Source organism: Catharus ustulatus, chromosome 22, assembly GCF_009819885.2.
Source record: "Catharus ustulatus isolate bCatUst1 chromosome 22, bCatUst1.pri.v2, whole genome shotgun sequence".
NCBI lineage: Eukaryota > Metazoa > Chordata > Aves > Passeriformes > Turdidae > Catharus > Catharus ustulatus.
The window spans coordinates 7396739-7422017 of NC_046242.1; the positions used below are offsets into that span (position 1 = coordinate 7396739).

The window sequence follows — 25279 nt, forward strand, 5'->3', positions numbered from 1 at the left end:
TTATTATTGGAAAAAATTATATTTTGGAAGAACTCACTACAGAAGGTGACAGAATTCCAAAAATCAAATTACATGAAAATATACATCGCCATTTTCTTTGTACATTAGGTGAGGAAAACTCTGAAGTAGAAGGCAAAGCAGATGAAAGGGCCACAGGAGAGAGTAAAGGAGGGAAACTATTTTTGATACCAAACCCAGAAGTTAGTCATTTGAAAGCCTACAGATGTGCATGCTTGAACTCAACCTTGAGAAAAAACAAGCCTTCCCCACACACACCCCACCCCACAAACAGGCAATGAAAAAGGCAAACCAAAAATTTCACCCATAAAAAGCAGCTCATTCTTATCCTGGACTAACTTAGTCAACCAAACTTCCAAGTGAAAGCACTCAAGTCCTTGGAAGTTAAAATTCCATCAGGCTGCTCAAGGGTGCTCCATGGCCAGTTTTATTGCTATACCAAATTGAAGAAGGATGAATAATTGGGTTTTAAAAAGGGGTGTGAAGAAAAAAAGCACCTTTGAGACTACAAAGGTCATAAAAGAAGACACAAGTAATTGATAGCAAATCCTTTCAGGGTTTAATTAGGAAAATTTTGAGTTCTGATGGAGGAAATAAAAGGGACCACATTTCCAAAAACCAAAAAAAAAAAAAGAGATACTAAACTTTAATAAGCAAGAAATTTTAATTAAGCCTCGGTGGGTCAAAGGAAAATTAAAATGGGAGGGGAAAAAAAACAAAACCAAAAAAACCAACTTAGTATCCTAATTGGTTTTGACATGCTTCACAACTTGCTGTTTGTTTTTGTTTTTTAACTCAGGAAACAATGAATAGGGAGAGAAAAAAACCTGCTAAAATCTTTAGAATTTACACAATTCTATCCCTAACTACAGACAGCATTATTTGGTACAATGTGTATTTGTGGATGTACATGAACAGTATATATATTATCCGGATCATGTTGTGCTATGTACACATCTTTACAATTCTTCCTGAAGGTTAAAGCAGTTCATTAGATTTCAAAATGCGTAATCATCTTGTGTTGGCACTTGTTAGGCTCTTGTCAGCATTGATAACTGGCATGTTTTATTGCAGCCCAGTTCCAGCCAGTGTTTGCCAACTTGTAACAACAGAAGTCCAGCAATAGGTGGGTAGAGTGCAGGAAAAAAAACAGTGCCATGTTTCTCAATTGGAGACCTGCAAAGAAATCACAGGTATTAAAATGAAACCCCTCCTCACCCTCAATTATTTTCAAGATGTTAATTAGTTTTTCAAGCTCAAGAAGGTAACTATTACTTGTTCAAGAGCTTCACATACCTCTGAGCAGAAGATGGATAAATCCAAACTCATCACCTGAGAAAGACTGGAGTTAGTTCAGCACACTGTGTATCCAAGCTCAATTACCAGACTTCCTGGCTCCTGAAACTCGTGTTGCTTGTTGAGTGCAGTGTGTAAAGCTTTGATTATTCACACACAGGGCTAAACACTGCAGATTTATCACTGAAAAGTCTGTGCATTACTTACTGTGAGTGGTAGGTACAAATGGCACAGCAGTGCTTAGCAAGCACTGACACCACAGCCCCCAGTCACACTGGGCTGGTTTGAAACCAGCTCTGGCCCCTTCTCATCCAATTCCCTGCCCATGGCTCACTTGGGAGGAGTCACCAGACTTAGAAAAGCTTTTGCCTTCCAAAAAAGCAACACAGCCAATTACTTAAAATATTTGTCAAGAGCATTGTTTCACTATAGCTAAGTTCAACATGGCAACAGAGCTGAGGTTAGTTAAGGATACTCTGGAGTGTTACTCACAGTTACTCCCTTTCTCCAAGACAGGAAAAAAAAAGTCAGCTGCATTAGCAATTCTTGCACTCCAGTCATAGGCAGTTGTACAAGAATTTCTGTTCCTTTTCTTAGTCTTTTGATCAATATTAAGCATTTTTCATTATCCGTATTGGAGAAAGTTCCTTCCAATCAAAGCATTTCTGCAGAGGGACTGCAGAACAAATTTGTCACAGATGGAGCCTTCCCCCAACCCCCTCCCAGTGTTTACAAAAGGGTAAGAAAGGAACTCTCTCCTGTACAACTGTGATTAAAAAAACTACCCAGCAGAAGAATGTAGTGAGCTGCTCTGGTTCAGTCAGTACAACCCCTCTGAACTACACACAGTGCCATATTTCTGTCCCTGTCAATTATGTACCAGTAAATATGGATTTGGGGTCTGCCAGCCAAATGGGTCAGAGCAGTTTATTTGCCAAACCAACCATTAAGACAGCTTCAACATGAAGTTCTGTTTTGCTTTGAAAATCAAGAGTGGGAAATTATCAGCTCATGGAGGAAGTTTTTCCTTGGCATACCCAAGATAAAGTGACCAAAGGCCAGAGATTTAAGGGCCATGCTTTAATACAGAGCTTTCTACAAGAGGTTATTAAAAAAAAAAAAGTCCCATTAAAACTGAGATGGAATTGTGCAAATTAGAATATGTATCTTGAGTCAGAAGCTCTTTAACAGGGTGACAAAAAATGCAAATATCACATCAGCCACTCTCAGGTCAAAACTTGTCCAAGCTCTCAGATAAGCCACAGTTCAGTTTCCAAGCAGAACACAGCTGTTTTTGTGAAGCCATTCCCAAGCTTTCCTCACTAAAGATGTTTTTTGGGCTGCTGAAGAGAACACCACCTTTCTTGATATTATTGACAGGTACTATCTCAGTTTGATGCTTTCTGCTGTGCCAGGAGACTTTTTGTTAGTTAAAACTCCCACAGATACCTGAAATAAACCCTTCTCAGTGGTTCCTGACAAACTCACTGAAGTCTCATTTAACTCCTATGTGCAACATGCCACCAACATCTGCAAGATAATCAGCAAGTCCTGAGATAACAAGACTTTCAAGATGCTTTTAAGATTCTAGTAAGTGCTCTTCACAATAATGAGTATCAAGGAATTATCACCCCCTTCTGTTACAGCTCCAGTAACCTCTAAGCACAATTAATAAAGTGGGATGAATTCTGATAGAGAAGTTCAACTTCTGAACAGCAAAAACCACAAGAATACAAGAGAAGTTCCCCAATTTTGGCAGAATGGGCTGTCAAGTGCACTTAAATTCTTTTTGTCCTTAGTACTGCATACAGCCAAAGAGCTCCACTGAGATCATGCAGCTGAGAAGAACAGTTTGGGGGTTTCTTTTTGCTTTTGAGGGGGAGAAAAATAGTTCAGCAACACTTAAGCAGGAAATCCTCAACTCAGGTAACTGACTTGTCTTGAGAAGGATACTTACCCTGAAAAAAGTGAAGCTACTAGCTGCTGAATAAGTGTCACTCAAAAGCAGTTTCTTGGCTTTTTCTTACACAGCGGGCAACTTTTCTTTTAAATTCTCCATTTCTGTCTTCTCTCCATTCTTTCTGTAATTGAATAGACAGCTTTCAGATGTCAGTCCTACAACAAGGAGTTGTACAAGCTCTAGGAAGACTCTTGGTGTTTATGTTTTCAGACATTAGCCATCTAGTCAACACCTAAATTTGCTTACAATCATTGAGCTACTCACTGAAAACCTGTGATATTCAGAACTTTTCAAAGTTTGCTCTGGGTTTCTGTGCCAGCTGCTCACAAGACAGCAAGGATGTGATTTTCCCCTTGGATTTTAGGCACACTCCAAGACTAACCTGGTGGCTTACCAGTATTTCACATTGTCTGTGCTAAAATCTATTTGCTTCAGCCTGCAAAGCAGCAGCAAACTCAACCTGTAGGCCACAAGCTGTTATGTGTTAGAGATAGTGTTTTTAACTGCAGTGGTGCAAAAGGTACACAGGTACTGTGGAACCAGCAGTTACTCTGAGATTTATTTTAAGACTGTTTCAATCCAGCCAGGACACTCCAGGACAGAAATACAGAAGTCACAGTATGCAGAAGAGGCTCAGCAGTGTCCTTTAAAAGCAAACACCTCCTAGTCAGATATGGCTGTAAGATACTGGCTCTGTGAGAAAGACCTTAGGAGAATATTCAGCTCACCTAAGGGCTGGCTGGTCTCTGTGAAAGGGATCTGATTTCAGAACTGCAGAGATGAAGAGCCAAGATAAAGATGAGCAGGAAGATAGCTAAGAGGGAAGTCTGAACCCAAAGATGCACACACCAAGGTATCACAAAAACCTACATGAGAAAGTGCAGCCAGGTTTCCTTTGTGCCAGGCTCACAATGAAAGCACAGGAGCATCAGGTGTGGTTAAGATTGATATGCTGGGTACTGCCTTCCAGTCAGAAGTGGTGGGGAAAACATAAAGAACCCCTTATTTCATGAAGTTCTACAGTTCTTAGTTTCTGATACAAGCAATATATTCTTACTGCAGGGGGGAGGGAAGGGGTTAAAACCCCCCACATTGCCTCAGGTGAAACAATCTAGCACAAAACACCTTTTCACCCCACTTGGGGTGAAGGCTGTAGTACATCTGAGTGACAAATGGCATCACCTCCAAGCTCACTGACACCATCAGCACATTGGAGAGCCCAGCATGTCTCAACCTTCCTATGAAAGCACAAATAAGGCTACTAATTAGTTTGTTCTTCAGCAATTCATGCAGCAAACATTTGGATCCTTGGACTGGGACACAGGACAGCTTACACAAGATGGCTTAGGGCCAAGAAAAGCATTGAATTTGTGCCCTCTGAGCTTCAGAGTTTCACTGAGTTTTCGTTTCTACATTTAATATTTGCAGTTCTATCAATTGTTCAGAATTGAATAGCAAGCAAAGGTTCCAATTTGACAGCTGAACCTCCAAAAGTGTAATTTCAGGTCATGAACTGTTCTATTTGCTTTTCAAAATATCTACTCAGGTTCCTGACCCTCATTTTTCTCCCACTCCAAGAGACAATACATGCAGAGTTCATTTTTCCTGAAAGCAGGAAAACCTGCTCTCATAACCCTGTGAACTGCCTATAACGCCTTATTCACTAGGCTCACTTAAAACAGAAACTAATGACAGCAAAGTCTCTTATAGTAACTCCCAAATTTTATTGCTGTAGTAAATACAGGAGCTGCTGATTCTTCATTAACCTGATAAGTATGTTTTTTGCTAATGTGAAGAGATCTACAATCCAGCAGAAGCCAACTGCTCAGGCAGCACTGTAATAGTTCCTTGAAACATGTAATGCTGCAGCCAGAAAAATAGTTTCTAACACCCAAAGTAATGCCTCACTACTATCTGCACAGTCAAATTTGGATTTTTTTTGTTCTTCCATGCTGGGCTAGAAAAAACTGCTTTCATTTTTGGCCTCTGCCCTAAAATAAACTCATTTTCTGTCTAACTCTCCTAAGGAAAAAAGAAAAATAAAAAAAACACTCCTGAAGTAGTTGTCAAAATGGGGCACAATACAAAAAGTCTGATGTCAGGAAGGTGACAAGCACAGCTAAAAGCATGTGCTTTCTCCAGGGTTAAACCAGCTACATTCAACATGTGAAGTGAGAATTCTAACTGCACTTTAAGCATTTCATTAATAACTTGCTCCTCCCAGGGCCCTCAGCAGGAAATGTCCATATTTCCTGGGTGTCTGTTTCCACCAGTAACACCACACAAAAAGGTTAAAATGAGGAAGTTGCTCACTACAACTTTTTGTTTTCTGTTGTCATCTTCCCATTAAATTTGTTCCACACATCTGTTCCCATCATGATTTTTCAGCAGAGCTCAACCACCTTTGAAAATACTCACAGCATAGCAGATCAAAGGCTCCAGGAAACTACTGAGCTCCCACCCACTTTGGGAAGCTATAGCTTGGCTGACAGAGCAGGTTCACATTTCTTTACAAAACTCTGCATCTCACAATTCCCATCTCCTCCTTCCTCACTCTCACAGTTAAAAAGGCTGTAACTTCTCTTTTGTGAGAAGACAACACTCACTGCTGAACTGCAATTCAAGAGTATGTCAGTGTTGTGTCAGATCAGCAGGGCCTGAAGTCTGTCCTCCTATACCCTTCCAGATGTGAGACTTCTTTTCTCTCCCCACCACAAACACTTCTCAGCCTCACTGTTCTATTCTGCTCTAACACAGCTCTTCTGGAGAGCTGATAGCTGTGTTTGTGCACACACACAGCACAGCCATGCTCCAGAACACTGCTGCACCAAACTGCTGCACCTCACACCTGCAGATTCACCCTGGTCTCTGTAAATCAGACCATTTTTCCTCACTCCTGAGCCAGTCAGTCTAGTCTGGGACAGCCCTCCCTGTTGAGCTGAAGGTCAGATGCCCAGTAAAGCCTTTGAGTATCTTCTCAGAGCACAGACCTACACAGTCAAAACTACTGCTCTAATCCATGGGACTGTTCTAGAGAAGTGGAAAAAACTTCCCAAGGCTAATTAGTAGCTCCATCTGACATCACTGCTTTTCCCAACACAATGGTAGCCTCAGCCTGTGACAGAAAAGGTTCTTCCCAAAGTTACTGTTTGCTAAACTAGAAACAGAACTCCATTGCAAGGTTTCTGCATTGAAGACAATTGGCAGACCAAGTCTTACCGCTGCATCAACATTAGCAGGAGAATCACCATTGGGATCTGCCAGCATAGAAATAACACTAATCATGATGGTTTCCACTGTGTGAATGGGAAGCCAGCGTTCCTCAGGTTTTTCATAGCCATATTTGTCTTCTCCAGGCTCATGAAGAATTGAAATGCAGACATCACCGTTCTTGTCAACTACAAAATAGAACAAGGCATATTTCAGTCATGAACAACATGCTGGCATTTCTTCAGGACACTCATGGAACTGCTCGTCTTCATTCCAGCTAGTCTGAAACATGTTAGTGAGGACACTTTATAAAGAAGGAAAGTAATTAACTATTGGAGAAGTTAAACTGAAATAAACAGGGCTTGCTGGAAATCTGAATGTGCCTGGACTCCTGACAGGGAGGGCACATGGGGAAGGACTCAGTCTAACATCATGCTGCAACTCTCCAGACTTTATTTAGACAGGCTTCCACTACAGCTTTTTCTGTTAAGTTCAGCAAACTCGAGAGTGACTTCTTTCCACAGCAACAGCATCAGCTGGATATTACTGGAACATACTGAAATATGATTTAAACTGCTGGAATTAGAAAGTGCCTGACAAGTACTCTGATATTTCCAGAGCTGAACTGACACAGCATTAAAATATTCCCTGTCCTTTTGATGGGAGCACTGTCTCCTCCCACCTTTCAACATCTACAGTTTCTGAAGCTGAAGAACATTTCTCTTTCCCAGTAAAACCATCTTCCATTTTATTTTACCTTCCCATCCAATCTCCACAAGTAGGCAAATGAGATGTTAGAAGTCTCCTTTAGAGGGACTAAAAAATTTTCTTTGCTTCACTAGATGAGGACAACCTTGGGCCTTCTATACTGAACTGTCAAGTCAGTAACAGCAAGATGAAATATTTGAAGGTATAACAAAAGGCAGCTATAGAAGTCAAGTTTCTCCTCAGACTAGAATTTTGCCCTTAGGAAAAAGAAGTTAAGAAAAAAAAATCCCTGAACAATTACCAAGAATGCAAGAACCTACTCTGAATAGCTTCTGAAAATACTTTGAGAGTATTTTATGCTCAGAGTAGTGCTGCTCTGAGAGCATAAAATACTCTTAAAGTATTTTCATACTCTGCCATTGTTATTACTTCTCTATTAAGTGAAGATGGCAAAGTAAAAGCAGAGTTTCATATTTCTAATGCTAACAGAAATATATCTATTTGTCTTCACTGCATTTTAGTTCTGAACTGTAAAAAGAAATTGAAACTTTGACATTTCTTACCATTCGGATGCCAGATTTCTGTGATGAATTTCATTTTTGGCGGCCTCAGTGGGTAGTCTTTTGGAAAAGTAAGATGAGCCTTGAAAACACCACCTTCACTGGGGAATCAAAAATATCTTAGTAGAGTTTCTTGTAAGCTTAAGCTGAAGATCGGAACTTACTGATGTTCTAAGTTTATACCTCACACAACATCACGTTGGTAATTAACAGTATCAACACTTCCATATGCAATGTAAAGAGTTTCTACATTGAGAAGATCCTTTCACAAGATACTGCCAGTTCCCCAGCATGATCTTTTTTAGAACTAGGATGATGTTCCAGAGGGGAAAAACCATGGGGGTGGGGGAAAAAAAAATACCAAAAAAGTGCCAAGGAATTTACCATCTGGAATCACAACTTACATTTTTTTCTCACAGTACTTTTATTAACAGGAAAAAAAAGGTATTGCCAATAACTGCCTTTCTCAAATCCAGCTCAGCAGACACCCATTTTCTTCTGATAGAGACCTCAGTCCTAATTTTGTGATCTCAGTCTCCAGCAGCGAGCCCCAGGGAAAAACTGCAGAAAGCTCTGGCTGTGTCTGGAGCATTAAATGTGAAAAGACTTCCAATGCCACCTTTCCAACACTAAGCTAAAGTGACTCAGGCATGACAGTGAGGTGTTCTGCATTAGTTACCCACTCAACTGGAAAACAATAATAAACAAGAGACATTCAGGTTTTATGTGGAGGCCAGGAATAGTCCCTTTTGAAAAATGGCAAGGCCTGTATTAGATGGAAAGGTTTATGGATGGAATACTTGGCTAATGTCAATAATATAACATTTGTCCTGCTACTGTCATTTCTTCTAACTGAAGGCTCTAACAAAATTTGGAATTGCAAAGGCAGAACAAAAAGTGCAACATAAACCTCCAAAAGAAGTTGGCATGAGATGCACAGTGTGACAAGCTACTCCTCAGCAGCCCCACAAACAAAAGAATTGGTGAACAGAGAACTGTTCAGTGCAATTTTTCCTGTATTTTTAAAGGAGTAAGAGTGTCTAAAGTGCACTGGCTAGTGAGAAAAACAACATGTTTTACCACCACTAACCAAAGGGGTGCAGTTCCAGCAGGTGCCTCAAAAAAAAAAAAAAAAAAAAAAGAAACAAACCAAGAAACAACCCCAAAAAGCACTGTCTTTAAGTAACTTGGCTCTTGGAAGTAGCTGAGGGGATTTGAACCCATAGCATTTATTTTCCACAAGTTTTAGAAAAGGCAGGCAGTGTCCAAAGAATCCTTCATCCCAGGAGAGGTAAGAATTCCAGAAACACTGTTTTAACACCCATGATGTCAAGACAAAGGAGAGCTAGATTGCATTTGTGATAGCCCCAAACCAGTCAAACCCTTTCTTTCAAACTGAAAAAGTCCTTCTTTCCCTTTTTAAAGGAGCAGATCCTGAAGGTGTAGGCACCCCTGGTTGCCCCATATCAACTGCATATAAATACAGGTTTTAAAGTGGATATACATTTGATATCAGTTAATGAAATACAGCAGTCAATTAAGGGAGATTAATGCCATTTTTGAGCACTATTCCTGATGAAAGGGTTTCTGTCAGTAGAGTAACACACCAAGTCTAAAGTCTTTTCAAGTAAACTCAGAATAAATGAAGTGGGACCAGGAATGAGACTGAAAATTTAAGGTAAACTATTATATACAACTATCCTATCAAACAGCCCAAGGAAGAAGGATTCAGTGCAATACTACTCTGAAAAACACCAAACAGGGACTGGAAAGTTTTTTTTTTACCTAAAAAAACCCCAAAGAGCTCAGGACCAGTGGAGTCAAAAAACCACTATTGCAACTTTTAACACCTAAGACGACAATTCATTAGAACCAGCTTTTCTTTATTGGCAGTATTTATAAGAGCCATGAGAATATAAAAGAACCACAAGACTGTTCAGGAAAGGTCAACAGAAGTTGGAGAAACCATCTCATGCAAGACATGAGAACCACAGTGCAGTGAGCCTGAGGAAAAGCCAAGCAATTTGATTACTGGGTTTAAATACTTATTCCAAGTCCACTGATGGACAGACAGAACTTTATGCTGCAACCAAAACTGACCTCAAGTAAATGTCACTGGGCTTTTTGTATCAGGAGTTTAGCACTGCAACAGCTTAATGAAGAGAACAGAGTTCATCTTCAGGAGTAACTGACCTCTCCTGGGCACAGAACCTTCTCCCAGAAACTGGAGTAGATGATCATCCCCAAAGTACTCCAGGCCACACTTGGAAGTTCTCCCATCTCAAACTGAGGTCTGAAGCTAATTCTATGGACTGCTGTGGTTTCCTCCAACTACATCCCACTTGAATTGCATACCTTCCTGCCATCACAAGCAGGAAGTTGTAATGGTTTAACGCAGCACTATCAGCTGAACTACAGCCTCCCAGCAGCAACAGCAAATAATGGATTTTATCTGCCTTACTTACATGTGAAAGAAAACAGAAACTGCCTCTAAGTGTACCTATTCTCTTTCTTTTCCATACAAGTACAAAGAGATCAGTGTTGCCTTTTCCCAAGGGAGCAAAGCAGTTTAGAACTTTTACATAGCAAATCCAGCTATTTACACGTATTCTGCTAGCAACAAAAGAACATTACCTAATTTAGCACAAAGGTTTTGGTTAGCTTCTACTCAGTAGGAGCAAACTAGAACTAGTAAAGAGTTCAATTAATTTTCTGTATAAGTATCAGTACTTACTATAGTGTATCTGGAGGACCAATAATAAGGACTTCCCATCGATAAAGATCATTGTCATCTATTAAGCCCGCTGAAAAGCCTTCCACTGGATTTTTGTTGAGCTCTGTGTAGGAAAAAGAATTTAAGAGTAACTTTAGGTGTCTATAATACACATTTGCTGGTTTTGCTCCTGTGTCCATACACGACCAAAACCCCATGACATTTGGTGCATGGACTTATGTGAGTCACTCAGCCCCCCACCACAAACATTTCTGCCAGAGCTGGGACCATGCCTGACCCCAAAACTCCCCGAGTGCAACATGAGCAGAAGGGCCAGGAAACAGACTTTCTAACAATAAAAAAGCTTTACAAGAACCCCAAGGAGCCAGCAAAAACTAAAGTCTGTCTTTAACTCTAGAAAATGTTAACAGAAGACCAAAGTCATACTATGTTTTAAAATAAAAGTAACATTCTATTTCTTTAAAATTTTTTTTCAGACTCTGAAAGCATTTGAGACCTATGCCAGTGAATTCTGGAGACAATGATTTATTATATTTTGAACTAGTACAAGAGAACATAGAAGATAAGCTGCTATGCTGTTCAGGTATTTTATTTCTTCCTTTTGCTTCAGTTTTTTCCATCAGTGATAAGCAATAGAACATTTTAAGTGCTGTATGAATTATGTTATAGGTTACTTCATAAAGTTACTGCCAGATAGAGGCTTCTCTGGAAATAGCTACACACAAGGTCTAGACTCCACTGGAGTTCTGTTTTCAGCCTGCTCCAGAAAAAAAACCTGTAAGATCTGGAGTCAAACACTTCTAATGAGTTTTGCCTACAGTCCAGTGGTGGGGGTAGGAAGGTGAGAACATCTAGTAACTGACAGCCTCAGGTCAGAAATTACACTAAATGCTGTATTTATGCCAAATTTGAATTCTTCATCCAACATTTCCAAAAGTACATACAAAGTCCTGGTAGATCTTGGGTACTTAGCATACAGGAAGGGGGAAAGAATTTAATTCCTTCAACTGGTCAGTAATTTCCAGATTAAATTAAGAATGGTAGTTATTGTGGGGAAAAAAAAACCAAAAAACAAAAAACACAACCATGCTGATTTTATAACCTGTCAGACTCTGCAGTCCCATTATTCTGTTCCACAGCACAGTTTGTCTACATATTCCTGATTTGTAAACCTAAAAGCTCTAAGACTTAAGTTCAGAGGGCCTTATAAAGCCCTCAGCTACATGCAGAGGAACCAAGTGGGAACCTTATACCTTTCTGGGAAAAAAGCTGCCATTAAGTCCAAACTGATTTACCCATAAGCTTGTAACCACTAGTGGCCAGTTAAGTTCTGAAGCATTTGAAGTGTGGCTGAAAAAGGCAAGAAGAACCAATTCAAGCCCTCCACAGAGTCTAAGCCCACACTGGGAAAACAAAGTGCTCAGTTCATGTGAAGGACCAAGGTTCTAAAGAGGGAAACAGCAGGAACATCAACTTTGGTCATTACTAATTCAGTCAAACTTCTCCACAAAGATGACTCAATTCTAAAATCCCAAGGAACACACAAAGGGGTTTTCCTAGGAGCTGCTCAGAAGGGTGTAATCAGGAGGTGAGGTGAGCCATCCCAAGGTGCAAGACAAAGATTTGGGTACTGAGCCCAACCATGTTTTTTCCAGACAATGCCTGAAAGAAAAGGGAACATCACAGGCTCTATAATCAAGACACAAACCTCAAACCCAAAAGCTACAGCATGGCCATGCCTCCTCTAAGCAAATCAGTTTTCAGACTCTGGTATCTATAAAACTTTGTGAAAACAGCTGCAGAGCTCAGTAACTATTTGAGTAACTATTTAATCTTAGCTGAAAGGGCAGGTAGCCTAGGTGAGCATCTCACACTAAAGAAAGCTTCACCAGTCCCTTACTACCTCCTTAACAAAAACATTTCTTCAGCATGGTATATTAAAAGTTCCACCACATCAGTAGCTGAATATAACCTGCTTTTCCAAGTAGGATTTCATTTTTAAAAATTGCCTATTGCTTGTGAAAAAAGCCATCTCTCAGGACATTTACATCATCCTTTCAGATATTATTAGCATTGCAATACAGAACACCCACCATAGTGAAGAAGTCAGAATGCAAATACTAGGTTTCACTATCTCACCTAAGACTTTCAAATTTGAATTTAAGCCTGTGAAACACAAGTCCCATCATTTCTGCATTTCCACAGAGACAAAAGGATTTGTGCCCGAGTTCTGTGTGAACTGCTGTAACTGAAACTGCTCACATTTAGCTTCTTTGTTGTTTGCAAGTTATCACTGCTCACTGATAAGACTTTAAAGACTGACAGAACTTAAGATAAAAAATTCAGAATATTTCTCTCTACATTATTTCCAAAGCCAATATACACATTTTTTCTCTATTTCTTAATATGTGCTATTTCAACTTCTTTCTACATCTGTCTCAGCCTCAAATAACTTTATCCCTCAGTTGTTCAAAACATTTTTCATGTATTTATTCCCAAATAAAGACAGCTCTTACACTCCAACTCACACCAAGGACCATGTAGCACTATATTGCAAGAGAACTTGAGAAGGAGTAAGATTCCTGGATGCCAACTTCTTTAATGTAGAACATCTGTAAACTGTATGAAAGGGACAACCATTACCAAAAATCTTCAGTTAAAGCAGTTTGCTTAGTGGATGTTGCCTATCAAGCTGATGAGCACATTATTTCTTTTACAGGAGGTGGCATCAGTCTCAGCTTGTGAAAAGGTTATTTTCCTACCATGACAGCAGTATTGAAGCACATCTCAAACAGCTGCTGATTGCAGAAATACTCTGAGGAAAAACAATGAATAGAAGCTCATACACCTTCTCCACAAGAGGTATGCAGAATTACCAACGGCAATTTAAAATTGAGCTCTTCCATCCTGATTATTTATGTTAAACTAAACAACATGGCTGGCAGGCAGACAAAAAAGGAAGTCTCAGGAAAGTTCTGCACTGAGACATGAAAAGCATCATCCTTGGCTGCTTTACCATGGATAGCCAATAGCTGCTACTCGTTACAACCTGCAAACGCCGAGGCCCAAGGTTTGTTTGGCTTTGTTTTTATTCCCTGGATATAGTCAGTGCTGTGTATCAGGAAAGTTCACCAGCGGTACCACCTGTCTCCTGCCTCTCTCTGCACTAGCTGAGCCTCACACAGTGGTGAAATCCATGCACCAAAACCCCAAAGGAATAGCGGTGCAGGCAGGGCACGAAAGGAACACGCACACACACGGCTCGGTGACACAGGGCTGCTGCCAGGCCGGTGTCACTGCCCAGCGACCGAGTGACACCGAGTGACACCGAGTGCACCCGGGGCAGGGGACACCTGCTCCCTGCGCCTGCCAGTCCCACCCACCACAGCAATTAACTGCTTGCAGCCTGAACTCCAGCGTCCCTACAAAAACGTGGATAAAGCAGAGGATTCAGTTCCCCAGGCAGGGACAGGGGAACAAGCTCTCAGTGCAGGTCCTCTACAAAGCCCTGCCTGAAGAACTGCCCTGGAAGTCCTGGAAAAGCAGAGAAGCCAGACACACCTATGAAAGGAGTTGGATCCTTCCACATTATTTTTCCAACAGCTTTGGGATTTCTTGTTCAGCTAAATATATGCTGTACTTTTTAAACATACATGAGTACATTAACATATTTCCATCATGTCCATGCCTAACTAGATGTCATTTACTTACTACTACTATATATTACAGTCTGTGGTTTAGCATTTCTGACAATATTTCTTTGCATTTCTGGTTATTTAATATAATAAGCATTTTTTACCCAGCAAAAGAAAAAAAATCCAAAACATTCTTCCACTCAGTCTAGAAGCAGTTTCAGGTAGAGCCCTTTGCAGACCAAGCAGCAGCTGACAGCCAAAGCAGCACACACCTGGACAGCTGCCAAGGAGCAACATACTTGGAACAGAATCCAGTGTCTGCTTATAAATTAGACATTCAATTCCTTTAATCCCAGTCCTGAACCTGGGATTAAATCCAATACCTGATTTGGGAGGTGAGGAAGACTGAAGGCCCGTAATCCAACAGAGTTGTTTAAATTCAGAACAGATTTTAAAGCCCCATGGCTCCCTTTCCACATGATCTGCCACACAACACACTGTCTGTCCCTTTAGCTCTTATTAAAGCAGAACTAAATTACCACTGCCTTAAACTTGAGCCAACACAGTACCATGGGCTGCACTTCCAGTTTCAGTGTTTAGTTTACATCAAGCTACTGATGTTCCCACACTCACTGAAACTGCCTTTATATAAGCCAAGAGACTTCACCAATCCCAGAGCAAAACAGCATCAACAAAAATGACTAAGCAGAACGAGCCCCATAGCTCCATGGAACAGCTATGTATGGCATCCAAACTTTTCAGCCTGATGTCTCACCCAGCCAGCCACTGCATATGAACTCTTTGAGTATTTTAAGCTACATTACAGTACAAAGCTTTCAAAAGTATGAGTTCCTATATTTTTTTAACAGCAGCCTCTTTAGTAAGTTAGAGTGTTTGAGTTTTTTGCAGCCAGTGGATAGAAAAACAACAGAAAAACAGACAAGGGAGCCCAAGTCCTGGCTAAGGCTCCTGGATAAACCACCTAGCTGGCTTACACAGCTCTTAGAGCAAGCAGGTCATATCAGCACCTTCCATCTGCTGCACCTTAGACTTGCATTGGTTTCCTTGCTTTTTGTGAGGCTCAGCACCAGTCCAGAAGCTTCTAACAACTGCTCACACTGAAAACCCTCATTCTAGACTCTTCTCTGCACCCCACACTGTGATTCCATGTGGTCCTGTTACTTCACTGAGGTCAGTTATGATTTCCAACACTTTGTTGCTCGTAGACCAAGCTGTACATCTCAGATTTTAGAGAGGTAGGGCTGAGATTATGATAAAGTAACATGATCTCTATGTGGAAATGTATTCCCCAAGCTCTCCATTTAATCTGCTTTCATCATGTTCTGTCTTGCTCCACAAGCTCATCCAAGAAGTTCAGACAAAACGTAGCACAAAATATGCACACACTCCTGATAGCCACTGTGGGAGTGACAGACAACACTTACAACAGAACAGATTAAGTCTCTGAAGGACACTGAAATTATTTTGAAGGGAGACTAAAGTAGTAAAGACAAACCTGTCTTAAGCAGAGACTCCACCAACCATTTCAATAGAAGCTTTAGGTTTGACTTTAGCCTGGCAGTTAATGTCCAGTGCTCCACACATCACTCCTTCTGAATAAGGGCAGCATTTCAGACTCCTACAAATCAAATTCTGAGCTCAGAAGATTTGTAAGAAGGATTGCACAATTAGCATTAACAGGCAAGCTGCATCTCAGAGCACCTTTGTGTACTGCTTCACTTGCCATGGCCTCAGCTATACCTGTGAAGTCTTCCTTAGATTTGCACAGTGAAGGAGATTCTGAAAGGACAGACAAGGTTGCAGGTTTCTTGTTTGATTTTTGGTTTTATTTCCAGTCAAATTCCTAGCCATGACCACAGTTCAGCTTTGCAAACAAGTGGAAAGTAGCACTAACCCAAAGTTCCTAAAACTGCCACTACAGGTATGAGGATTAAGGTACCAGAGAAAATTGAGTAAATAGAGATTAGAGTTATTTCATGAGTAAGATATCACATTATTCTAGAATTAAGCTAAAAATTGAGTTTGATTCTGTATATTCCGTAGCTCCACAGTCACAGGAGTCATGGCATACCTGGAGACAGACAATTGGAAGTTCAGGTTAGTTATTTAGTGGCAAACTGAGTCTTACAGGAGCTTGCAGTCTTTGGTACTGCCACAGCTCTCATGGAGATCCCCATAATCCCTTAAACTCTGTGGACATCAGTAGACATCAGTAGACACTGTCAATGCTCCTTGAGATTTCTCTCCCTCAAAACCAGCTCTTAGTCTCAACTAGAGCACAGACACCCAGCAAGTGATCTAACCTGGCAACCCAGTTTACCCAGCCCACCGTCTGTTCCCAGGCACCATCTCACCCGAGTCCTGGAGACAGGCAAGAACATTCAGAATTATTCTGAGGCATTTCCTTTCTGCAGCACTCTTCTTCATACATGGACCCTTCTGTGTACCACACTCAAACCAGTCCTTTTCCAACATCCCATGCCACAGAAGGAAGGTCTGCTTCCCCCCCCCCCCAATCCATTTGGAAAATGGATTTAGCTATTTGCAAATATCTAAACTCAGTAATTTAAGTTACTGTGGACCACATTGTGCCTACTAAGCCCACAATTCCTTTCTTTCAAAAGAAATGTGGTGTTCAAATTACTTTCCTGTCCAAATCACTGGAAATACAAAAGATACTCATCTGATGAAAACTTTTGAATGTCATAGCATTGTTTTGAAAGTTATGCTACCAGAATTGAGGTTCTCAGCAGTAAATCCAGAATATACATTCAAATTACCATCAGTCATGTAATTTTCCTAGAAAGCAAGATAAAATGTTTCCTGAACAGTCTTCTTTGACCAGACTGCTAGAAGCATGCTGTGTATCCCATCAGACCAGAATCCAGCAGTTACACTACCCAGGTTAAAATGGAGATTGAATAAGGTCTATTAAAAGATCACAACAAAACCATTCTCAGTAAGTTCTGAATTTTGAGGGGAAGCATTATGAGGCAGGGAAAAGCAAGGATAATAAAAAGAATTGGAAGAACCCTAATAGGGAAACCCACATGTAAAAGGAAGCAATTATGTCACCAGGGAATATTCAGTGCTTTGCCCATAGAGTCAACTGCAGCACAGAGCCACACTGACCTGTCACACAGTGTAACAGAAATGCCACCTCCACTTTGTCCTCCATGTCTGATGCCTATTTCCATCTTAAGAGTTAGACAAGGATTCAGTGGCTATCTGCATGTGCCTGCATTTGAGATGGTCATCCTCAGCAGCATTCAAGAGATCTTATCAGGGTAAGTAGTTTCTGAGACACCATAATTATGTCATGCCGAAGCAGGTGTCAAAAACAGGTCAGATGAATCACACTCTACACACACTTATTTCTCTCACCTACAAAGGACACTACCAGTTTCAGATGCCTACAGCACACAACTGCTGGAATTTGGCAAGACAGGTGTCATCCTAGGTGCCATTAATGTAGCTGAGTTTACCATGGACAGAAGTTGATTAACTTCTTAAAAGCTAATTACCAACAGACTAAAGCTAAGAAAAAAAATTCCATCCAAGTGTCTTCTGAGCAGTAACATACACATTAATCATGGAACAGCACTGCTGCATAGAGCCAAGGGTTCTAGGATGTGTATGGCTCATAGACAAAAACAGAACAGCATTAGAAACCCACTGAAAAGTCTCTATGGCATGCCTGTGCCACAGGGAGATGTTAACATCCAAGTTGTTGTGCAAGTCAAGGACAATTTTCCAGCTTGTTTTCTCTCCTGCTTGTAATATGAATAACAGGTTTGTGTATCCTAACTTGAGTCACATTGTTATTTAGAATTGTTTTAAGACATTTCTTTAAATGACTCCTGACAGGACCATCTTCTAGATCAGCACCAAATGCCAGCCGGCTAAAAAAACAGCCAGCTTGACCTATGAGGTGTATGATGACAGCACAGAAATACATTTCCTTTAACAATCCACACACAGAGATTGTAAGGGAAAACTTTTACAGAGGGTTTCCAGCAAAAAGTCTTTATCATTATTCTAAACCCATACAGAAAACTGCTAACATTTCTGTCCAGGAGAGCAGTTATTTTTGTGGAACCCCATTTCAATTAGACTGCTATACTTAGTGTTCTTACAAGGTCTGGATATCTGATCTCTGCTCCAGCTGATATGCCTTAGACTTGAGAGCAGCAACGAAAAGCAAGTATGAACATTTACACTTGCAGGGTGGCCTAAAGCTCAAGCCTGCTAGAGACTGTAAGTGAAAGATCTCATCAAGACCAGACACTGACAGATCTGCACACACCACTGAAAAGTGCAGCACAGAGCAGATACAGCTTGGTGAGAGCAAAGGCCTGTGTGTGAAGTGCTGCCCTGATTCTGTTCTCATGCACTGGAACAGAAAGTGGACAGGGGAGTTTCAGGAGTCACATGCCCCCACCTCACACAAACCACCTGCTCTCCTTTTTCCAGGCACCCAAGCCTGCACAATAATTTTAGTATTTGGTTAGTTCTTACTTTCAGAACAGCAGCCACCTTTCAGATCAGTTCCACTTCATTAGAACCCTACCTCTATATGCTGGGAACAAACTGTTGTATTTTACATCAAAACAGAGGTTGATTAAACACAGTACAGGAAGAAAATTTAGCAGAATGCCTACTTGAGGCAAACAAGTTTTATCTACAAAGGTCACTTATTTTCAAACTGTTTAACATAGGGCTTTGGGGAACTAAATACCAACTTGTACCAACCACAGAAGGTACCAAGTAATCCTATATTAATTGAATATGCATGTATTGTTCCAAGTCTGTCTTGCATTAAACAGAAATCTCAATCATGTACAGAAAAGTCAGGTCAGAATCAGGTATTTACAGGGTTTCATCTGAAGACCATTCACTCTACCTGATTTATCCCTATCAGTTACTCATATATATATATATATATATATATGTAGAGAGAGAGAGCAAATCAAGAAACCCTTATTAGTTTGCAGCAAATAACTACAATACTGAAGTGGGAATCAGTATCAATGACACAAGTTAAGACACTTTAGTTGGCTTTGCTTGATTTAACATGTCCAAATGAAGCTCTTACCAACAAAGCATAAATTCTGATGAAAATATTTTCTCAAATGGTATTAATTTAGTTCCTTACTTCAGAGGATCTCCAGTAATGTTCTCCCATTCCACTATTCTCAAACAAAACAGGAATAAATCACTCTACTGCCTTTGGTGTAACTTACAATGCCTTGTTTGGGGAGCAGAGAAGGAAAGAACTCAGAGTTCATGTTAAGTTTGGTTTTTCCCTGAAAGATTAGTAAGCTGACCTAGGCAGAGCCAAGGCAGTGACTCCTTGACGAGGCAGGTTATTTCTTCATCCTGTTTGAGCAAGTGGTTGAGTCATCAAGCCCTTCCATTCTGTTGTTTAGCTAAACCTCACTTTCCAAAACTGCCCAGCACTCCTGAAATTTTGCTGGTGGCTTCTGTTATAAATATTCTTTTCTTTGAAGACACAAAGTTCAGATTATTTCTGCAAGAGAAGCATGTGGAAAACTAACACGTAGCAGGCAAAGTTTGCCATTAGTCACATTTATGATGTTATTTACAGTGCAACAGAAATTAGGCTGCTCATGCTGTTGTAGTGACTGGAGCTGAGCAGGGCCTGTGTTTTAGCAATAATATTGTCTATAAAATCAGCTTGAGAAACAGAACTCTGATAATTCTGTCAGCACAACCTCACAAGAAGCAGGATTATCTCATCTGTTGTAACAGGGGTTTCAGGTGACTGCTACACACACACTGTACCTAAGTACCCCAAAAAGCATCAGACTAAAAAACAGATGGTTATCTAAAAACATGAGTCTTCTAGAAAAAATAATATGCAGGAATGTTTATAATTTCAGGACCACTTAAAAATGCTAAGTCTTACATGTGCAGAACCTTGGAGTCCTAATTGTTTAGAATATTACTGTCCATATGAACAGACCTTCACAACTGAGGTAACAGGTAATTTAGTACCAAATTAATACTTCACATCAGTGCCACTCAAATGACTATCTCAGACAAACTTACTGTAAGGCAGAGCTCAACTGTAAACAAAGGTTTCTTATACACCAGCCACCACAGAAATAAGAATCTCAGCTTTGATGTACAGAATGATCTTCACTCTGCTATTCCCTCTCCATTCACTACTCAAATAGTTTTTTTTAAAAAGTCCTAATTGCCAAAAATTCAACTAGCTCAACATTGCACAGCAAGATGCTTCCACAGAAGAAAGTAAAAACTGTTCAACTGTCACATTAAGTATTTAATACAATTTTCCAACTTGTTAGTTTTTAATTAGACATTTCTGCTTTGAAATAGAAGCGGTATACACTTTAAAGTGAAAGAATGCCATGTTTCTCTGTTTAAGAAAAGCATTACTGTGGCTTTTTCTGTATCCTAAGTTGGAGATTATTTACAACCCAGCTCAACTTGAGCCAACAAAGGCATGGTTATTCCCATTTCCAAAGCTCCATGTTTATGTTAAAGAGGACTCGCACTTCTCGTTCCACTGTGTGCTACTGATTTAACTGCGTCCTCCCTATGTGATTTTGCTGGTTGAACTAGACAAGTCTGCCTACTCTGAAGTCCCTGTGTCAGCAAGAATTTGGCAGAAAGATGAAATAAAAGTATTCAGAGACATACCTCAGTCTGTAAAACCTTTGGGCTTGACAGCTCTGGAGACTGGAAAGGAATAGAAGCTTTACACCCTGTTGTCTGCATCTCTTTTTAAAGAACATAAAGTTTTGGGGCTGTAAAAAGAACAGTTTATCCTTCACCAGCTCCCCTGAGGGGTGAACTCTGCTAACCCAGTGCTACACCAATCTACATACTTGTCATAGACTTTTTTTTAAGTTCCCCTGAACTTTTTTTTCTCTTTTAATTCTTCCTGAACTCTGCCTGGAAGAAATGGACAAGTCATGGCATTTATTTCACATTGTTATCAACCCACAAAGTGCCCCTCTCCTCAAAAAAAACAAAGTAACAATAAATATGTTGGAATTCTAAGATATTTCCAGAAGCTGCTACAGCTTACAAGTTGATTTGAGAGGAAACAGCATTTCATTTTACAGATATCCATAGATATTTGATCCTCCAGCTAGGCTACCCTTTTTAAATGGCTTTGCTATTAAGAGATCCCAATTCATCACTTCCATAAGACTTAAAAAAACCCCAAAACCACAAAAACTACCCAAAATTCTTATTACCTCGAATTGTTCTGGTACCTAAATGGGGGTGAGCACATGTCAATATAGAAACAGCTGCTATGCTTAGTCCCTAGGGATCCAGCTCAGTATTTCCCTAGCAAAGGCACTGCGAAGCCATACACAATTTAGGAGATTAAAAAATAACCCACATGTAACTTGAAGTTATATTTTGTGACTGTCATTGAATGTCCCTTCTCTCTGAGCATTATCAGCATCCAGAACATGCCACTGAAGCACACAAGCATGTTGTACATGGTGCTGTGGTACCAGCTCCCTGCTCAAGTTACAAGCCAGCTTGCTTTAAAAAAAAAAAAAAAAATCTGCCTTCATACTCTCATTGGAGCAACTTCAGGTTATGTTGTTAAGTTTTGCTCTGTTGCTGTTTAAGACCCGTTGTTTTACATCTCACTGACAACCAGCAGCCTCATCAGCTGACCTATACATTGACAAAGTACTCAGGAATTAAAACAGCTCATTAAAGTGCTCTGTGCCAGACACCTTCTTTCCCCATAATTAAGAACCAAAGCACAAGGGGGACCAAACAGGTAGCCACTCTGAGAAGTACTGTTTAACATTCCTCCCTCCTCTTGCCATTGTTTTTTTCTTCTGGGGATTGAAAAGACATATCCAAAGCCTCATCATTAAAGAATTTTTATTATATTCCTCAAGTGCTCCACCACTGTACAGGTTTCAGATCCTCACTTCAACCTCCCTTTCTGGATGTCTTGCTCCAACTTCAGATCTCGTCATTAATGAAGCACGAGTGACCTAATGCAATTTAAACTAGCTTAGGTCAGCTAACTCATATCCAAAACCCAACCACCAGGTACAACCCCATGATTCACCACACCTGATAGAGGGAAAAACAGCATGGAGCAGAGAGACTGAATATCAGTCCCACCAGGGCAAATACCACCAGAGTGTGACTTTTGGTTTGAGGCAGAAGAAACAGTGTGGGTATTAACAAAGGGACACATTGGAGCAGGTGAGATTTGGAAGACAGTCACCAGTAGGGAAGGAAGATCATGAAGCTCAGCCTCTGCACTATGACTTCAAGCAGCCTGACACCAGAAAAACCAGTGTCAGTCCAGTGCCAGCTCAGTTCAGATGTCACACAGAAAATAGTTTCTTCCACATGTGATAACTTTCTCAGGTCAGTTATTCCACATAAGACTTTTGAAGAGTTCAAGACTTCTTCAATGCTCACCATACTCACATGCACACTCAAAGTAACTTTTAATACAGTTTCAGTTTCTTTTAGTACATGTAAAGAATACCAAAGGTATTGATATTACTTAAAACACAAAACCCCCACAATATCTGCATATTGCAAGAAAATGGCTGCAGTTGAATCAGTAATAACTAGAAAAGCTCACCAGTACACAGCCTTCAGATAAGAATGAGCAGAAAGTTACACAGAAGTTAACCCCTAGATCCTACATTTAGTAGTCTACAAACGTACTTACATATCCAACCAGTCTGCTTACACAAGGTCTTAAGACCTTACAAGAAAAAAAATACACCACAGAAGCTGAATACTTAATATCAAGAGACTTCAACGAAATGTCCAACTTTATTTTGTGGAGTACAATTAGTAGATTAAAAGAGAAATTCCAGATAGCTGAAGCATTTTAGGTTACCAAATGTTTTTTTAAAATCAAGTTAGAAAGGAACTATTTATTCTACACTGTTGTTTCCCTTAAGGGATCGCATGTAGGAGAGAGAAGCTTCACGTCACAAGCAGTATGGAGCTCCTGCAGTAAGCCCATTGCGAGGCGTTATTAGCTTATCTGGAAGTGCAGACACCTCACTGAGTGTCACTAATAACTTCAGCAGTTACCAGGGCATTAACAGGTGCATGCTGATGTTCAGGACTAAGGCCACAGTATGCGATTTTTAGCCACAGTATGAGATTTTATTTTTTTTTTTAAGAGCTTCACCTTAAAGGGGTAAAACATTCCGTGCTAGTAGTTAACGATACTGAAGTTTCTCAAAGTGATCATCAACCAAACCCAGCAAACAGTGCTGGAGAGGCACAAACACACCATCCTGTTCGCTATACCCGGTTATGCAACCTCATCTCCTTACTGCGAACAATGCTGCTTTCCACCCTTAGGCTTCCAACGACATTAACTGAAGTCTGGGGCCAAAATCCTCCTCCGGGAATTCCCGTGCCACCCAGTGACCCCGTCCCTTTGTATGGCTACTCGGCCAACTCCAGCCAGCGCTGGAATCGCCCGAGTTTAGGTACACCTGGCACACAATTCCTGAAGTGGCTACGAAGCAATTTTTACGTAAGGGACGAAAAAGGCGAGCCGATTCTTCCTAGGTACCCTGCAGACCCGTGTGCCTCCTCGAGTGGATCGCCGTATCCCGGCCCAGCAGGCAGAGGATGCGGCGAACATGTGCAAGTGGGGGAGGGAGGAAGGGAGCGCTGCCGGCTCGTTTCCCTTTAAGTGTGGCAGCGCACACATGGAGCCGCATTGTGCGGCTCCGCGCATGCGGGGCCCCTCGGCGGGGCCGGGCCGGGCCAGCTCGGCCGCCCGCCCGGGGACAAAGGGAGGGGGCGCGGCGACACCGAGCCCGTCTGACACCCCGCTCCCCTCGGCCGCCGGCCCGGCCGCAGCACACAGGCCGTGTCCGTCCCCCAGCCCGCTCCCCAACTCCTCCTCCCCCGCGCCCGTCCCGCCCTCTCGCCCCCGGCGGACCCCCCCGCCCCTCCCCGCGGGTCCCCCCGCAGCAGTCCCACCCGCTCCCCCGCCCGCAGCAGTGCTGCCCGGTCATCTCCCCCCCCTGCCGGTGCCTGCGGAGCCCCCGCCGCTTCTCCTGACAACAAAGGGGCCAGCGGCCTCCCCCTCCCGGGCACGGGAGGTGAGGGGGAGCCGGCGAGGGGAGGCGGGACGAGGGCAGCGCAGGTCCCCGCGGGAAGGGGTGCGAGTGCGTGGAGTCAGCCTGGGCCCGGAGTGCCTCATTCCGGGGGTGGGGGAACAATCCTCCTTCCTCCCCTTCTTTCCGGCGCCTCAGAAACACCCCCAAACATCAGCCCGCACGAATCCCCCGCGCTGCGGGACGAGCTCCGGCTCGCTTTTCCCCCCGCCCCAGGGAGACGGGACCGCAAGGGAAGGGGACGGGGAGTCCTCCAAGCTTGCTACCGGGGGCCCGACGAGCGCGGCCGGGGGCACCCCGCGCTCCTCCGGCGGGACGGGGGCAGCCGAGGGGACGCTCCCACACCGTGCCGGTCCCGCTCCCCTCCCCCGGCTCCCCTGGCAGCAATCGCCGGTCGGGCTCCCCCTCCCCCGCTCGGCCTAGTTCCCTCGGCTCCCGGCTGGGCACAGCACGGCGAGGGGGGGCCGTAATCTCCCCTTCCCCCTCACACACACACGCACGCCCGCCCCCTCCCCGAGCCGGCGCCCCTTCCTTCCCCCGTTACGGGCCGCGGCCCCTCCGAGGCCGCCCGGCCGCTGCTCCCCCGCGGCGGATCACCCGCCGCCCTCCCTTCCTTCCTTCGCCGCCGGCCCAGATACCTGCTAGTTGTCTCCGCAGTAGCAAGGCGGACTGGAGCTCCGTCATTCTCCCCCGCTCTGCCCGGGGAGGGAGTCCCAGCGGCGGCGGGCACGGCGCGGCTCCTGGCGCTGCGAGAGGTGGCGGCGAGCGTCCCTCAGCCCGTCCGCTCCGCGCCCGCCGTGGGTCTGGCTCGGCGCCGGCCGCCACAGCACGCAGGGTCCCGGGCAGGGCAGCGCGGCCGTGGCTCCGAGCCGCCCTCCGCCTCCTGCTCCGAGCCCTCAGCGCCGCCACCTCCCGCTCCCCCCGCCAGGAATTTCACCGCACTCGGGGCCGCGCAGGCGCAGCCGGGCCGGCCGCCGGCCCTTCCGCGCCGCCATCTTGAG

General features: G+C 42.7%; 1 protein-coding gene across 2 annotated transcripts; it reads right to left on the bottom strand.

Annotated features, from left to right (window-relative positions):
- UBE2G1 (ubiquitin conjugating enzyme E2 G1) lies at positions 1-25210 on the bottom strand. Of its 2 annotated transcripts, none has more exons than XM_033078218.1 (6): positions 24917-25210; positions 10487-10589; positions 7756-7853; positions 6494-6672; positions 3272-3395; positions 1-1194 (listed from the first exon to the last, which is right to left on the bottom strand). In XM_033078218.1, the coding sequence occupies exons 1-5, from the start codon at positions 24960-24962 to the stop codon at positions 3309-3311; spliced, it is 513 nt and encodes a 170-aa protein (XP_032934109.1). In that variant the 5' UTR covers positions 24963-25210; the 3' UTR covers positions 1-1194; positions 3272-3308. The 2 variants fall into 2 exon arrangements, with proteins under 2 accessions (XP_032934109.1, XP_032934110.1); XM_033078219.2 differs by lacking the exon at positions 1-1194 and adding an exon at positions 1201-1350.
- Between the last annotated feature and the right edge of the window lie 69 nt (positions 25211-25279).